Source organism: Carica papaya, chromosome 1, assembly GCF_054855325.1.
Source record: "Carica papaya isolate Zhongbai chromosome 1, ASM5485532v1, whole genome shotgun sequence".
Lineage (NCBI taxonomy): Eukaryota > Viridiplantae > Streptophyta > Magnoliopsida > Brassicales > Caricaceae > Carica > Carica papaya.
This window is the reverse complement of record NC_142309.1, coordinates 27,455,232-27,472,004: the sequence shown is the minus strand read 5'-3', so window position 1 is coordinate 27,472,004 and position 16,773 is coordinate 27,455,232. Positions and strand designations below refer to the sequence as shown.

The window sequence follows — 16,773 nt, the reverse complement described above, 5'->3', positions numbered from 1 at the left end:
TATGCATATGGGGTTTGATGGATTGCAATTGGTGGGTTTGGGGAGGAAAAAACAAGCAGAGAAAGTTAAATTTATAGGACAGCATTCGCATTAAATAGGTGCAGAATATCATCCAAGTGTAGCACAGAAAATAAATTTGAGGCCCATGAGAGTAAATAATTATATTATATATACATACATATATAATGAGTAGAGCATGTGAGGACATGGAGAAAAGGATCAGATGAACGGTCAAACATCCAAAAAAATAAAATGATTCAATCTGCAGGTTTCATCAGCTCAGCTGCGGAGATAATAAGACACTACTGAAATCTGATGAGATATCTTTCTTACTCATGAACTTTTTTCTTTGGTTAAAATTTATATTTTTACATAATCATATATATATATATGTGTGTGTGTGTGTGTTTGTGTATAAGTAAGACTCCAAATCAACAACACTCACTTCTAATGACAAAATTTTAAAAATATAAAATAGTGTACGTGTTATTCAAAAATTATAATCATCTATTTATATCGCTATACTTTTATATTACTTAAAATTATAAAGGTGGTATCCACACGTATTAAACTCCTAATTAAATTCGATGTATTAAAATTCAATTTTGTTCAACCGTATTTAATCAATTTTAAATTAGATTCGCAAATTAATAACTTGTTATGCACAAATTCATTTACCGAAAAAACCCAACATATATATCAGCAAAGAAAACTATTTCGATTGCCATTAATTAGCAGCTATAAGCTTTTAAGTTACAGGTAAAACGTTCCATAATCTTCCCAAACTTTATATATATTTTTTTAATGGATGAAAATTTGTAACCTGATCTTATTAGGGTCTACGGGATTTGAGACTCGTATCATGGTAGTCTCGTATCATATATTAAAATAAATTTAACTCCACTTAAAATTACGTAAAAATTATAAAGAATTTACACGATTCCCCAATTACAATTTGTATTAAAATAGTTTGAAATATCAATTCTTATAATTTTATAAAGATATTTAAGGAAATGTTAATAAAAATAACTAAACTTTAAATAAATTATGAAATAATAAACATTTTTTTAGGCACAGAGAGAGAGAGAACAAGCTGATGGACAACCTAACTGCGGGCCTATGGAGTCGTTGCAAGTCCGACGATCCGGGTCAGCCGGTCATAGTGACAAGTTAATATGATAATTTGATCCAGTCCAATTTGATTACTGGGTCCTACTAATCCTATTGAAACCCATGTGCAATAGAACCCGACCGTAATCCATCCGGCCTTTATTAAATTTCTGATGTCATACAAATCATCCTCTGTATTGCTGCTTCTTACTCACTCTCGTCCGGTGTCGCTGGATCTTAAGATTCCCAGTTGTAGACGAAGAGAAGAGAAGAGAATGACAGTCTTTCACTTCTTCAATTGCGCCATTCTGACCTTCGGTCCTCATGCCGTATACTATTCCGCAACGCCCCTGTACGTCCTTTATTTTTCTTTTGTTATCGTTTCAATTCCCATCAGTTCTTTTCTTATTTATCTTCCTTTAATTCTTTCTTTCTGTTTCTTTATCGTTGAAGTTTGTAATTATCTTTCCTATTCGATCTGACAACAAATATCAACCTCTTAATTTGACATACAACCGTTTAATATCAGTTTGTACTACACTGTAATCTGCAGGACTCTCATGTTTTTCAATTGGGCTAAAAGTAGATTTTTTAATTGTTTTATCTTTAGGTGTTCTTTGGACAGGGGGGTTTCATTAGGAATAGTTAAAGCTCACACACACACATATATATATATATGTATTCAATTGATTGAGAATCTGGTTTGGTCCATAGTTTGAAGATGCTTTGATGACTTAGGGTTGTCAACTTGGGTTTTGAGCTGATGCTTACCCAATATGGCTTGGCTCCATGTAATGGTAATAGAGTAACTGAACCTCTAAGTGGACAGGTCATTAATATATATACCTACACAACTTAATAGAAAACCATCTTCATAAGTGGAAATGTCTTCAAGTATGATGGTAATGCTGCAAGGATCCCGTGGACATGTCCTCAAGTGTGATGGTAATGCTGCAAGGATCCCGTACAGATAGATTTGGAAGGTAAGATTTCCTCCATGAGTGTCAATTTTTGCGTGGGAGGGTAGCAGAGAATGTATCTTAACTATAGCCAAGCTAATGAGAAGGGGTAAGGTTTTGGTGAATGCGTGTTTCTTATGTAAGGGGGCTGAGGAGAGTTGCAACCATGTATTGCTGTGCTGTCCGATGGTGTACAAGTTGTGGACCATGATTTATGGTTGCTAGTTATCGGTTGGGTGATGGCAGACTTGGCGAGAGAAGATGTAGGCGTGGAAGGTCATCAGGAGTATGAGTAAATACGCAAACGTGATACCACTTACTATTTTTGGTCTATGTGGAAGGAGAAAAATAAGAGAGCTTTTGATGGGGTAGATGATGCGAATGAGTTCAATGTCCTCAAGAATAGATAGTTCTAAACCTTTAGTTTTTTGTTAGCAGGTCATTCTCCACAGCCAATGGAGGATTTAGAAGACCTTATTGACAAGTTGATAGATTTAAAAATACCTTTGTACATGGGTTGTCACCCCCTTGGTGCTCATAGCAATATAATTCTTTATACTTTTTATTTTAAGAAAAGGATCAGACGACTAAATTTGTAGACGAAGATAGTTTTTTGTGTAATGATACCCATCGTCACTTTCTTTCTTGTATTTCTTTAATTTAGTTACCCCAATTTAATGTAAAATTTTGGACGGCAATAGTTACATCCTGTTATATTTGACAGAGAGGAGAAAGTCTTAAATTTTTAAATTATCTAGTATCTGAATATATAAATTTTTTTGGGTAGTAATTTGTGTTATTGTGCAGATCAGAATATGATACACTTGGTACTTCTGTCAAGTCTGCTCTTGTTTATCTTGGAACAGCTTTGGTAAAGGTTGGTGGTCCATGAAAACACAATGAGGAGAAGATTCCTCATAATTGCTTTATGGTCTTCTACTTCAAGTATTTATTCTTTCAATTCTTTCTGCTCTATCTATTTGTTTCCCTCATTTGCTTTAATATGCTGGCAGCTTATTTGTTTGGCAACCTTTCTGAAGGTATCTGAGAATGACAGCTATGATCCCTATCAGGTGTGTTCTCACATTGGAATAATCAAGTTTTGTTTGGAGGATGCAAATGGTAGCTTATTTATGTCAAGACAAATTGAACCTTCTTACAAATTCGATTTTTTTCTAAAGTCTATGTTTGGAACAAACAAACCCCACAAAGAAACTTGTCTAGTTCATCTGGATATCCACATTTTTATCAGTATTCTGGACATCTAAAAAAATTGCTTTCAAATGAATTCTGCTTCTTTTTCTTTTGTGAAAATTCATTTGTTCCAAACATATGGAAATTGTGAGGAGAAGAGAATTTCAACTTTGATTTTGATGGGTACTTCTGTAGACTGGAGTTTCCTTTGTCTTTTAAACTTCTTGCATAGAAAGGCTTTCCTTTCTTTAGTGCTAATTCCAGGTTTCATTCTGCTGTTGTGGTTTCATTATGCTGTCAGCTTGCATTGTACTACTATTAAATGTTATTTCCTTCTCTAGAGGTTCACTTATGTGACTTATTAATCATAGATTATAATACCATTTGGTTTCAGGAATTGTTAAAGGCGATGATAGGTTTTATAGATGTAGCTGGGCTTTATTTTGCCTTAACACAGTTGACCCACAGGAACATCTCCCAGAATCATAAATTTCAAGCAGTTGGATTAGGTAAGCAACTCATTAAGTTTGATGAATCGGCCACCTGCTATTAACTTTTAACAGTCAGTGGCTGTCATTATGTTGATGCTTTAGTGTCACTTAGTTTATCATCTTTTATGAGTAGATTTGTAGTTAGATTAGCATGGCAGTGCAATCCTAGTGACAGTTAGCAATGCCTGTGTGATATTAGTAAGGGCTTTTGTTTTTACTCTCTCTCTTTTTATTTTTCCCGGCTTTTGTTGTGCTTCTGCTGGAAAGGTTGTTTCATTTGGATTTGGTTTCTAGTTCTCATTTAAGAACATGCTGCGTGACAAGATAAAATTGTAATTTTAGTTTTCCAAAGTTTTGCTTTATTTCATAAAATAAAAATAAAATTCAGTAACTGAAATAATAACCAAGTTAATAAAGAAAAAATGCCATTTGGTCAAATTGGTTAAGCTCAACACTTAGTAGGATTTTTTTTCCCTAACCAGTTTCTTACAAATCCTAACAAAGACCAAAATTGAAGGGAGTTAAACATTAAACATGGCATGAAGTTGTAAAGCAGTCATGAACTCTTTAAATCCCCAATGTACCCTGTTCATTACATGTGCATTCTTTGTCCATCAGCTTGCCACAGCAAAATCTTGAAAGCTTAATACCCTGTCCGTTGCATTTGCAACCTTTGCCTGTCATCTTGCAGTGGCAAACTCTTGAAATCTCTACTCCACACTGTCTGTTGCATGTGCAACCTCTGTCCATCCTCTCATCAGAGCTAAATACGTGCTATTGAGAGTAAGAGCGAGATAGAGGCTGCAAGTGCTGGTGATTCTGGATCTCAAGAGTCCATAAACTGAGATAGTTGATGGCTTGAGGTGAGAGTTAAATAAAAAGAGAGGCTGCAAGTTCCATTAATTGTGGATCTCAAGAGCCCATACAAAGTTGATGGCTTGAGATGAGAATCAGAAGAAATAGAAATTTTTATATACTGAAGTAACCTCAGAACTTAACCATGTTAACTGAATTTTATCAGTTTGGTCAGTTAATTCAGTTTTAACCAAATGGCATAGCTCCACCACCATCATATCTGAACTAGACAGGTCTTTTCGTACATTTCTTGCTATAACCATTATGCTTAAAAATGGCCTGCTATATCATAAAGGAAGAGCATGTGAAGGATAGAAGATGGCCTCAGGATCTCAATAGAATGTATCTCAATAATCTTCTACTGATCATGTTATAATGCAAATTTCTCCTCAATGCTTTTACTAGGTCCAGTTAGATTTGTTGATATATATAAAACTTTTTGTTGAATTTTGACAGGGTGGGCTTTTGCTGATTCTGTTCTACACAGATTGGCACCTCTTTGGGTGGGTGCAAGAGGTCTAGAATTTACTTGGGACTACATTTTGCAAGGCCTTGAAGCAAATGCTAATTTGGTATTATTCATTTCCTGAATCAACATGATATTTTTGTTCGTGCATTTCTTGACAATCATGATTTATTTAGGACAAAGTCTAGATATGTTCAGTACTATATTGATATCATTTAAATTTGAACAGGATTGCTTTTCTCTTTTTTGCATTCTAACCTTGCCTGTCCTTATAAGTTCAGGTGTTGAGTATATCCCTTGCAGCACTAGGATCTTTGATGTGGCTCCGGAAGAACAAACCTAAGACTTCGATTCCTATTATATACTTGTGTGCTGGGATTGTTGCAACAATGCCATCCATTACAAGGTCTGCTACTCAAGTTTTTCCATCTTTACCACTGTTATCATTCAAAAATCCACATTTGGTCTCACTGCATTGCTTTCTGTTACATATTAGATTTGCTTGGTACAAATGTGTGGTTCTGATAGCAGAGGCACCAAGTGTTTGTCTTATTAAATTATGCATTTGCAGCTATCTAAGGCGAGGTTTGGGATGGCATTTCCCAGAGGTGGTGGGCTTTGAGCTGTTCACTTCTCTGATGATGGCTTTTACTAGTTGGCAACTATTTGCTGCATGTCAGAGACCCTCTTCCTGAGTTGCCAACAGAGCATCAATTGCAGGGCAGCCTCTGCAGAAGGGTTCTGAGAGCTTTCTTAATTATCTTGCGGAGATCTTATCCCATCTTCAGTTTCCTGTTAGTTTACTTGACGTCTTATTTTTGCATATCGTTGATGCAGTTAGCATAAATTATCAGCTTCTTATATCCTTGTTATAACCGTATAAACTCAAAGATGCCATTTTCGGCAATGTAACTCCAGAGAATCAGTTTAAACTAGAGAAGTTTTTTTTGAAGGTTGATATGGAAAGCTCGTTTGTTGAACCAATTTCTGACCTTGCATTTTGTATTAATTGCAGAATTAGCTTGCAGAGACATCGATTTAGAAGACAATAGATGAATGGATTTTGTTTTTGGCTTATATGAAAGTTTGAGTGACCAACTGATTTTAATTTCTAGTAGTCTCTCGAAGGTTTGTGCATATAGCTAAAAAAGAGTCGTTTAACCTCCGAGAAACACAGAAGGAATCCAAATAAATAAAAGAATTTAACTGATTCCAGGCGCAGACATGACGTTTTAAACTTATTAGCACTTGATTAAAAATTGAAAGATCAACAGGAAGGTATGATTTTACAGCCAAAAGAATTTAAAGTAAAAAGAGAGAAAAGACGATGAAGATCTGAAGTATTGATAAAACATAGAGATGAAATGGTAGATTTATTCAGCTTCCTCCACAGAAGCTTCAATTCGGAGAAGAACAAATCCAACTGCAACCCCAATAAGAACAAGTCCATTCATAATCGCAGCAATCCTGAAAATCTCACCTGCAGCATTGCAAGTAGAAGAAAGTGCACCACCACCTGATCTTCCTTTGCCACGTTTCAAGGAGCTAATGACATTGGCAAAGCTCTGTTCCGTGCACACAGGCAGCCCAAGAGACAACACCACACTGTTGTGAGCTTTTAGACCTCCATAAGAGTTAAGTCCTCTCAGGTTCACCACCTGGTTCGTTTTCTTCTGGGTGGTGGCATGCATCGTTGTACAGCTCATAGAAGCTGGAGCCAGAACTGCTGTTGCGGCCGCCATCTCTGCAAGTCGGTGAAGATTTTTGGAATGTATGAATTCAGTAAAAGAGAGTGAAAGTAAAGCAGAGAAAGAGAAGAGAAGAAGGAAAGGGGATTACCTGCGCTGCGTGTGTGAAGTGAGAGTCAGGAAAAAAAGGGAGAAGGGTATTAAGCGAGTTTGGATAAGATGATATGAAAATGGATGGCTGGCGATGCGCCAAATGAGATTTTCATATGGGGCTTTCATTTCTCCGCTTTCTACCCTTTCATTCCCGCGCCATTCTATGTACGTACGTTAAATTTTTAGCCTAAACTTGGATGCTATTACTTGTATAATTTTTTTAAAAAATTATATTTCCAATAATTTAGCGATAAATACACGTTAATGATAATATAATTGGAATCATCTAATAATTACACATGAAATACAAAATTAAATTTAAATCCACGAAATATTAACTTAAATACACGGAATAAACTCCAAATTAAATTAAAAATAATGTATTTTCAATTTAAGTTTCTTAAATTGTTTTATTTCAAGATAAAAATAAAACTGCGATGATTCTAAGTTAATTATGAAATATATTTTAATGATTATAGTGAAAACTATGAATTGAATTAGTCTAGTTGAATTAGATTTTTATAATACTAGTACAAAATCTTGCTAATTGCTAAACAACAATAATAATAATAATAATAATTTTGTCTTTGCCGTTAGGTTTATATAGTTTTCATTTACATCTTTAATTGTTTTCAATTCTCTATGCATGTTTTAGTTTAGTAGTCGAATAATGTAAAATGCATTTATATATTCTCTAAAATATATTTAACTTTTAAATTCATAATTAATGTAAGAATACTTAGATCAAATCTTATAAAAAATCTTGGTTAATTTTCGGAATTCATTTGTATCCCGAACCCAATATTTCTTGAAGTCGTAAAATACATAATTGTATGTCCAAAATCGTTTTGAATTATTTTACTTGATTAAGCTATCAACTATTAGATTTATCGAACAAATATTGATCAAGTTAGGTTATCAAAATTTACCAATTGAACGTGTTAAGGAATCAAATGTTATTACCTTTGGCTATTGAAAGTTACCGTTTTACATATGAGTAAAAAATTGACAAATTACGGTAACATCACTTCATATGATTCACCTTATCATGTAAGAAGATTCGTAATAAACAATTATAAGTAAAGGATTTCACATATCAGTCACCCTGATACAATGTATGTGCAAGGATAAAAGATTACAGTAAGGAAAGACACCTTCGTACATTGCTTAAATCGCCATAAATATATTACTTTTATTGTTAAAATCACCTTTGATTTGGTACTAATGCAAATCATGGCAAACGATATTCTTTGTGAAGTAAGGAAGGAGTAGGGAGGATGAGCTGGGAAATTAACGGAGATACGCGTGATTATTGGGGAGATGATCACAGGAGAGTGCAGGGATTCTCTGCTGAGTGGAGCCCCCAAGTGCCATGTGTTCGTTCTCCATTGTTTAGCTTTGAGAGAAAGGGCTCGGCGTTTAAGACACCACCAAGCACGGTGCAAAAGCTCGGCGATCATATATATCCGAGCCCTGCTTTTCGTCATCAGTGCTTTGAGTGCAAATAAGTTCATTTGCATGCCAGCAGCTCTTTCAGCAGTGGGGTTTCCGTGTGAAATTTGTGATCCAGTCCTTGCACTTACCCCTTACACAAATCAAACATAATTTTAGCACTAAAGGGACATTGTCTTGTTCGTTGAAGAACATCATATGGTGGGTATTTACCGTCCCTTGAATTTCTACTTATTTCCCTTTATTTGCTGCATCTCTGTTCTTGGTTTCTTTTCCCCTCATTTTAGAAGTTTTTTATGCAGACCTGTTAGTTGATGAAAATGGGTGACACTTGCAAGAACTGCAGGAGTTGGGAAGAGGAGATCTTCTGGACCCATTTCCAGACAGTCCATTTCTCTCAGTTTCTTCATGCTGGTTTCAACCACCAGCTTGTAAGTTCTTTTTTGATATGGAATAGCTTGAGAAATTATGCTCTTTCGTGGGTGTTGAGGTAGTAATCTGGAATGAACTTCAGTCTCTTTTCTCTTTGTAGCTTATGTATTTATTTAGTGCGGTGCATTCTAGGGTGACTTGACCCTTGGACCAATTTCTCGTAACTGGTATTTGAGGTCGGATTAAAGTATGGTAATTTTGCAATTAGACACATTTGAAATTTTTTTTAATAGTTTTGGCTATTGGAATAAGTTAAGGATATCTTTATAACAAAAGAAACTGTTTTTGTGAAATTTATCTGAAAATTTACACTTAACGTGAACATCCACACTTAGAATATGATGATTTTTCTAAAAGACTTAGAAGATGATAATAATTGACCTAATAAGAAATCTTAAACAGAATTAAAATAATACATCTCGATTTCCGTTAAATTTGATGAAATTTTGAATGCATTATGTTAATTCTACTTGGGATTTTTCTCCTCTGTCAACTTGTACCATTCTTTCGTTGTCAATTTGTGGATATGAATAGGGTCTAGGTCTATGAATGGTTACAGATAAGATAATTAAAAGGGTTAACTATTTGATGAATATATTTAGGTGAATATATAAGAATGATGTATAAATTTATGTATGCTAGAATGCTTATACAAGTGTGTGGACTTGGAGAACTGTTATATGTATTTTCTTTTTCGAGGAAAAAACTATTATATGTGGTTCCAAGAGCCTGATGGAAGGTAGCCTGGGTTGAGGACAAAAATATTGTTTAACATTCTTGACTCATCACTCTCCCTGTAATCTCTTGAAAAATGTTGTCCGCTAGCTTCTAGTAAACAGGCAGGGGAGCTTCCAATTTCCAGTAAAGTGCTATCAGAGATTCAGAGATTCAGAGCTTCCACTTTCCAATATAGACTGAAAGTTTGAATGGTGTTTCAACTTCTATGTTTGGCTTTGTTCTCATGATCTCTCAGGGTACAGAGATTTGTGATCTTGGCTACAGCTTAAGCATATAATTCACCAACACTCTAAATTCTAAATTTCTCTATGAACATGAGATTGGTGAATAGAACATTAATACTAGAGCAATTAGGTGAAAAAGAAAGAAAAGAAATATTGTTGCAAGGACTTTCATGAAGCCTTCTAAAGGCAACTAACAATACTTGAACTTCAATATATTCAATGATTTCGGACCCTATTGATCATAATGGAGATTATCTGAGTTTCTGTCTTTCCGGGCGAAGAAAATTAATTTTGTAGTTTAACAGTAATTTGGTCCTTGACCTTGAGAGATATCTTTGTTTGAAGCTCTTGAATGTTTACAGTCAATTGGATATCTGATTATTTTATGATGCTTCTTGTAGATATAATCAACCTTCAATATCAACTTTCTTATCGTCATGTATTATTGAATTTGCTTGCACATTACCTTTTTCATCTTCTTTAAGATGTAAGTTGAGTTGCAACTATGCATTGAATTGCAGCCTATGCCGGAAAAATTTGCCACAAATTTCAAAAAGAAACTACCAGAAATTGTGACTCTCAAAGGTCCTAGTGGCGACACATGGAATGTTGGATTGACAGAAAAAGATGATGCCCTGTTCTTTGATCATGGGTGGGAAAATTTTGTTAAAGACCATTTCCTAGAAGAGAATGATTTCTTGGTATTCAAGTACAATGGGGTCACCCATTTTGATGTATTAATATTTGACGGACAGAGCATGTGTGAGAAGGCTTCTTCATATTTTGTCAGAAAATGTGGACATGGAGAACATGAGAGTGGATATAATATAAAAACAAAAATGCCACTAAGTTCTGTCGATATTATTCATACCCCATCTGCTGTTGAAGGCACTCCACGGAAGGCCACAAATATCCAGAATGACACACCACCAAGAGAGCCTATAATCTTGGGAGCTTCTAACAAGAGAATGAGAAGTGGAAACAATTCTGTTAGAGATCCTTACAACAGACAGAGAGGAAGACATGAATCTGATGACTTCCTTGAAGATGTGGAGATCAAACCAGGTATGGGAATTCTGAGTCTTGTAATATTAAAAATGCTTTCCTGTTGACTCCTTCATGATGATGTTTTTGAGTTCTAAAAAATTTTGATTTCATATGAAAGTTCTGAGACCAAAAGGTTTTATCTTCCGTTTAGCTGATCATTTGTACGAGTACAACAATATGCTGGCAATCAAGTGTCTTGAGTTTATAGATACACTTGAATGGATTGGCACTACTTTTTGTTTTGTTAATGTTTTTGATTTTCAAATGATTCAGATATTGCGAACTTGTCCCTAAGTAGGAAGCTTTGTGATAGCCCAGAGTTTTTGTCAAAACGAAGGCCTGTAACTGAAGATGAGAAAAGGAATGCTTTGCATTTGGCAGAAGCTGCAACAACTGATGAAGGTTTCTTTGTAGTTATGCGCCCTACGTGTGTATACAAGAAATTCTTCATGGTAATAATTGTCCTGAACTTTCATCTTCTTTTCGTATCTAATATGCTTTCTTCCCTTCATCCCTCATTTTTTGCATGCTAGTCTCTCATAGGACCATAGCAGAAATATATATACATATATACATGGATATATCAAGTTTTACCTGCTATTAGAGTAAGCAATGACTATTTGGTTCTGAAGCTCGCCCTTGATATTGTACATGTTATTTCTTTCAGTCAATACCTTCATCATGGGTGATCAGAAATCTTTCTCTGGAAAACCAAGATGTGATTCTACGAACAAATGGAAATATGTGGTATGCCAGATTCAGTTGTTATAAACCTCGCCACAGTGGAGGCCTTTTAGCTGGGTGGAAGAAGTTCGTTTTAGATAACCACTTGGATGAATTTGATGTATGTGTGTTTGAGCCAGTCAGGCTTGGGAGTAACCCCATTGTCCTTGATGTTAGAATCTTTCGTGTTGTACAAGCAGCAATTCCGTCGAGCCAAGTGAGGCCAGACTAAGAAAAGTGGTGACACAATACATGCATAAGGCTAGGACTTTTTTGGAGGCGGACATAAGATGAGTTTTGCAACTCTGTTCTTTCTCCTACCATGTAGCTGTCTCAGATTTTCCCTACCAAGGATTTCTCATGAATTGCTCGGGTTTATAACTTTGTTGACTTTTCAGTACTAGAGCTTCTTAAGAATTTGTTGCTGGGAAAACTATTCTCCAAGGTATTATGCATAGATGTCTATATAGATTGACAGTTTATGAAGTTGCATCTCTGTTTTTTATCTTCTGAAGCTTTGGTGTCAAGTATATTGGTTTTATGCGTTGATTGCAATGTCAAGTATCTAGTGTGTATTCCTGGCTGGTACTTCTCATGAGTCAAATTGAAGTACTTATTGATCGGACCTCTTTATCTTCAAAAGATCACTGTCGAACACCTCTTATATGATATCGGTATAACAAATATAAATCTCTTTTCTCATCAATATCCACACTGCTTTGTATGCTTTGATTTCAGGGTGACCTTTTTAAAAAAAAAAGAAGTTCAAGAACAATTTTTTGCCTCCCATAGGTGTATGGTTTAATATACAGGCAGAGCATCTACTACCATAAATTGGTTCAATTATTAAAACAATATTATGATTAAATATAGGACTATATTCAGCATATTAAATAATTTTATTTCCTATGAAATTTTCGTAATCTTGCAACCTCCTAATTAAACAGAATTTTGTTTAAATAATTAATTGGACTTATTCGTGCATCAATAAAACTGCAATGACAAAATATTCATTTTATAGCAGCAGCTATGATTCAGAAACATTCCCCCCAGCAGAGGGTTATAGCAACATGCCCAATTTTTCAACCAAAAAACATATCACTTACTGTAGTCTAAAATTAAAGTAAAACTGGAGTAAGATTCACCAAAACGGAATGGAGATTGATTTCAAAACGAGACATTTACTCTCAAGTTCCAGTTAGATGCAATATCATCTTTCCAAGAACTGTGAAATGGTTATCTTCATCTTCTCATAAAGTTAAGGCACCATATTAATTTTTCAAGGTTCTTTTGTACTAAAGTCAAGCTGCACCTCAGCATAAAAAATGAAGTATATCATCTAATTTGCAACCAATCGACACAAAATTGATCAAGACCAGGAAGAACTGTGGCTATGCATTCACACAAAACGGGTGTGTTCCGAAACATTCCAGAGTTCAGACTGGCATGATATATAAACATGAACTTGCAAGTTCAGGCAGGAGAGTGCGCCTCAAATTTTACCTTCACTCTTTCTACAGCTGATTGAGGCACAGCCACCTCTGTCCGTGCTGTTAGCTCCTGAACAACACGGAAAATACTAACATCCAGGACAACTGCACCAGAATTTGTTCCTTTGCTAGGATGGAAAACACACACATCAAATTCTTCCAAGGAGTTATCTGCAGCAAACTGCCTGATGTTAGAAAGCTTTCCACCACCACGAACTTTATCATGGCTAAATCTGCCACGCCATGTCCTATCATTGATTCGGAGAATGATATGCTGGTTTTGCTGAGAGAGGTGCTCAGTCACCCATTTGCCAGGTATTCCCTGCAAGAAGGGACAATGGGAAGTGAATTTACAGCAGAGTTCAACAGCCTCTAACTCTCAAGAGATAGAACATAATAGGAAATTTGAATATAGAAGGAATAGAATATTTACCATTTGAAATTTCCTATACACATGAGACGGTCGCATGATCACCATGAAGCTGTCTCTGGTTGATGCTCGATGTGCCAATTGCAGGGCCTTTTTTTTCTCATCTTCAGTTACACGCCTTCTATTTGATACATATTGCAAGCAAGTTGTCTTCTGTTTTTTTTCTGTATCTGAATCATTCATAAATTCTATGAAATTAAAATCCAGGTGCACCCTCCAACTGGGAATTAAGTCAAAGTGATGAACTCTTATTCTTAGACTAATCGCCAATTATAGAACAAAAGGACATTAACAATTTTATATGGAATTTGCTTACCAGGTTCAAGTTCCATTTCTACTTCAGGATTTGGAAGTCCTCTTTTCTGTTGAAATCTTGTTTTAGGGGCAGCCTTCGTACTGCGTGCTTCTGTACGTTTCCTTTTTCCATAACTTTCAGACTTGACAGGCATCATTTCTCCATCGCCGGTAGTAAAATTATCAAATGAAGTGCAATCAGTAGCACAGTGAGTAGGGGTATGATTAGCTTCAACACAATGTTCTTCACTCTTCCTTGGACTCTTGTCTTCAGGTTTTTCATTGGCACTTTTGTTAATAAAGTATGAAACTTCCTTCTCACATAAGTTCTGTCCATCGAACATGAAAACATCAAAATGGGATCTCTCATGATACCTAAAAATCAAAACATCATTCTCCTTCAATGAATGATCCTTAACAAATTCTTGCCAACCATCTTGGAAAAACAGTGCATCATCTTTTGAGGTTAGTTCCACATTCCATGTAATGCCACTAGGACCTCTAAGAACGATGCTCTCAGGCAGCTTCTCTTTCATATATTGAGAAAACCTTTTGGGGATTTCCTGCAAAGCAATTCTCAACAACGTCTAGAAATCAGTCCATACGCACTTAAAAGCTAAAACCTCTGACAATTCACCTACATCACTTGAAAGAAACACAAACTGTCCTATGTTTGTTCTTTGCAAATAGCGTCAGAAATGTATAACACCACAATGTTTAATCCTTATTCCACAAAAAATATAGCACAAACTGGAGAACATGCATTGAATTTGACAGCGAGAAGGTTTTGATTGAAGATCCTGCTTCTATCACAACAAAACGTTTCCACTTAAGGGGCATCAACCTTTTGGCCAGTAGTGACACCCAAGAGTGGCATTCAAAGAAAAACCACTCGCAATCAGGAATTTGATTTCTGCTCTATAAGCCAATTCAAAGAGAGATTGCTTCCCCCCACCCCCCTTAAATTACGCTTCCATCCAAGACCCACTTGTGAGTATAACATGCTTCCATCTAAAAATTACATGCCTAACTTGGATTCGACGTTTTATAATGCATCTAAAATCCTGCATTTGCAAGGCATCTTTTCTTTTGGCAAGTTGGATTCTCTTAACTCTTCGAAAGTGTCAGGTTCTTTTAACAAGATGGTAGGTTCGACTTACAAGTTGTTGACGGAAATCCCCCAGAAGAAACTGAGCGAACTGTTTGCACTGGAAATGGCTCCAATAGATGTTCTCCCATTGTCTGCACTGTTCGCTTGTCTCTCCCATTTTTGACCAGCAATGCAGCTCAAAATTGTGAATTCACCTAAATAAAATGAGCTTCGTAAACAAACAAATCAAATAAGCAGAATAAACGTATTACGAGGAAGTGATTACCAAACAAAGCTAAGAGTACCTTCAATCCTCAAAATGATCTCCCCCCTGCAAATTTTTCGACAGTGAAACAACATAAATTACAAAATTCTCCCAAGTCCAAAAGCAAAATCATCGATTACAAGACGAATTTGAACTCGTTACTTTTATTCGCAAGTTCTTTTCTTTCTTTTTTTTTTTTGCCTCTAATTTTCGAGTTATAATGCAAAGCTAGAACGCATACCAGACTACCAGGTAACCTTCATGGCACCACGGAGAGAGAGAGGGAGAGAAAGAAGTGGACGGGCAGTCGAAATCGCCCGCGTCGAAATGCTTAGGGTTTTTATTATTATTATTATTTTTTGTTAATTTCTAATAAGACATATTTAAGATTATAATGTAAACACGGTTCTTGGAAAAAAAAAAAAAAAATCTAGAACAATATAGTATTAATTGTGTATTAATAAAAATAATTAAAAGATCAAGTATGTAAATTTACCCTCACCACTTAACTTCATCTTATGTGTATTCATAAACATAACTTCTATTAGTTTAAAATTTTAAAAATAAATTAGAACAAAATATTTGATATAATTACCCTTCATTTTTATTTTCTTCTTTTTTCTTGGTTGGCCAACGTGTTTTATCCCCTTATCCTCTCTTTTCTTTTTTCCCTTCAATTGCATGTCACGATGAGTCTTCTTCCCTCTCTTGGTAGCCCACATGTCCAAATCCTCGCAGTTCATAATATTTTTTCCTCCTCTCGTGCAAGCAATCATGCCCATCCAAAATTCCACTTCAATTTTCCTTTTCTTTTTTCAAGTGGTCAGCCATGTTGGCTTCATCGGAGAATTTGTTTTTCTCCCACTTGAGAGATTTTTCTCCTACTTGAAGATTTTTTTTTCTCACTTGAGGGATTTTTCTCTCATTTGAGATTTTTCTCCCACTTGAGGGATTTTTCTCTCACTTGGGGGAAAACTCTAAATTTTCTTTTCTTTTTTCTTCCATCAACTTTTTTCCTTATTCTTTTGGGGATTAATTTTCTTGTCTCTTGTGAATTTTACTCAATTCTTCAATTCATAAATTTTTTCTTTGAACACCCCAAAACTTATTATATACACAATTATCAAAATTATCCCAAAATGTTGGACAAATTTTTACCTTAATTATCACCATGTGCCTTATTTCTAATATTCCTCAATTTATGATGTACAATTTATTTTAAATTAATTTTTTAAATTGAAATAAGCACTTAATTTACAAATCGAGCCGATATTAATTATACGTCTCAATAAATAAAAAACTTACACTTTTAACATGTCTCTAAAAACCAATTATATATATTAAATGTGCAAACACTCCTTCGTAAGTGTTCTCTCAAATAAAAATTTCAAAGTAATTAAGAAATTCAATATAATAATAAAATTGACTACCAACTAAACTTACCATCTTCAATTTTTCTTTAGATTCTACTTATAATATAAAAACTAGTTTAATTAAGAATAAATGATATGTCAAGATGAATGATACATTTTTATAAAATGCTAAAACAGAGTTAAAAAAAGAAATTCTCCCTACCAAAACTAAGTTGTTTAGTTGTGACATTCAGTTAGATGTTATATGCTTCATGCGTGGTAAAGCAAATGGGACTTTAGACCATTTATTTAAGTCATAT

The 16,773-nt window shown here is 35.0% G+C and overlaps 4 protein-coding genes across 5 annotated transcripts; 2 read left to right on the top strand and 2 right to left on the bottom strand.

Annotated features, from left to right (window-relative positions):
* The first annotated feature begins 1,294 nt into the window (after positions 1 to 1,294).
* LOC110813576 (seven transmembrane domain protein) lies at positions 1,295 to 6,059 on the top strand. Its single transcript, XM_022040775.2, has 7 exons — positions 1,295 to 1,462; positions 2,877 to 2,946; positions 3,083 to 3,142; positions 3,658 to 3,772; positions 5,066 to 5,181; positions 5,357 to 5,481; positions 5,647 to 6,059. Exons 1-7 carry the CDS (start codon positions 1,386 to 1,388, stop codon positions 5,768 to 5,770), a joined length of 687 nt encoding a protein of 228 aa, XP_021896467.1. The 5' UTR covers positions 1,295 to 1,385; the 3' UTR covers positions 5,771 to 6,059.
* A 241-nt stretch (positions 6,060 to 6,300) lies between these two features.
* LOC110813578 (cytochrome b6f complex subunit (petM)) lies at positions 6,301 to 7,051 on the bottom strand. Its single transcript, XM_022040776.2, has 2 exons — positions 6,915 to 7,051; positions 6,301 to 6,819 (listed from the first exon to the last, which is right to left on the bottom strand). The coding sequence occupies exon 2, from the start codon at positions 6,815 to 6,817 to the stop codon at positions 6,449 to 6,451; it is 369 nt and encodes a 122-aa protein (XP_021896468.1). The 5' UTR covers positions 6,818 to 6,819; positions 6,915 to 7,051; the 3' UTR covers positions 6,301 to 6,448.
* Positions 7,052 to 8,056: 1,005 nt separating this feature from the next.
* LOC110813614 (AP2/B3-like transcriptional factor family protein) lies at positions 8,057 to 12,107 on the top strand. Of its 2 annotated transcripts, none has more exons than XM_022040827.2 (5): positions 8,057 to 8,569; positions 8,671 to 8,858; positions 10,284 to 10,827; positions 11,083 to 11,261; positions 11,477 to 12,107. In XM_022040827.2, exons 3-5 carry the CDS (start codon positions 10,287 to 10,289, stop codon positions 11,762 to 11,764), a joined length of 1,008 nt encoding a protein of 335 aa, XP_021896519.1. In that variant the 5' UTR covers positions 8,057 to 8,569; positions 8,671 to 8,858; positions 10,284 to 10,286; the 3' UTR covers positions 11,765 to 12,107. The 2 variants fall into 2 exon arrangements, with proteins under 2 accessions (XP_021896519.1, XP_021896518.1); XM_022040826.2 differs by having other exon boundaries at positions 8,059 to 8,569; positions 8,671 to 8,799.
* A 744-nt stretch (positions 12,108 to 12,851) lies between these two features.
* LOC110813492 (B3 domain-containing protein REM16-like) lies at positions 12,852 to 15,470 on the bottom strand. Its single transcript, XM_088207362.1, has 6 exons — positions 15,343 to 15,470; positions 15,142 to 15,167; positions 14,907 to 15,051; positions 13,769 to 14,309; positions 13,456 to 13,622; positions 12,852 to 13,344 (listed from the first exon to the last, which is right to left on the bottom strand). The coding sequence occupies exons 3-6, from the start codon at positions 15,012 to 15,014 to the stop codon at positions 13,006 to 13,008; spliced, it is 1,155 nt and encodes a 384-aa protein (XP_088063488.1). The 5' UTR covers positions 15,015 to 15,051; positions 15,142 to 15,167; positions 15,343 to 15,470; the 3' UTR covers positions 12,852 to 13,005.
* Positions 15,471 to 16,773: the final 1,303 nt, after the last annotated feature.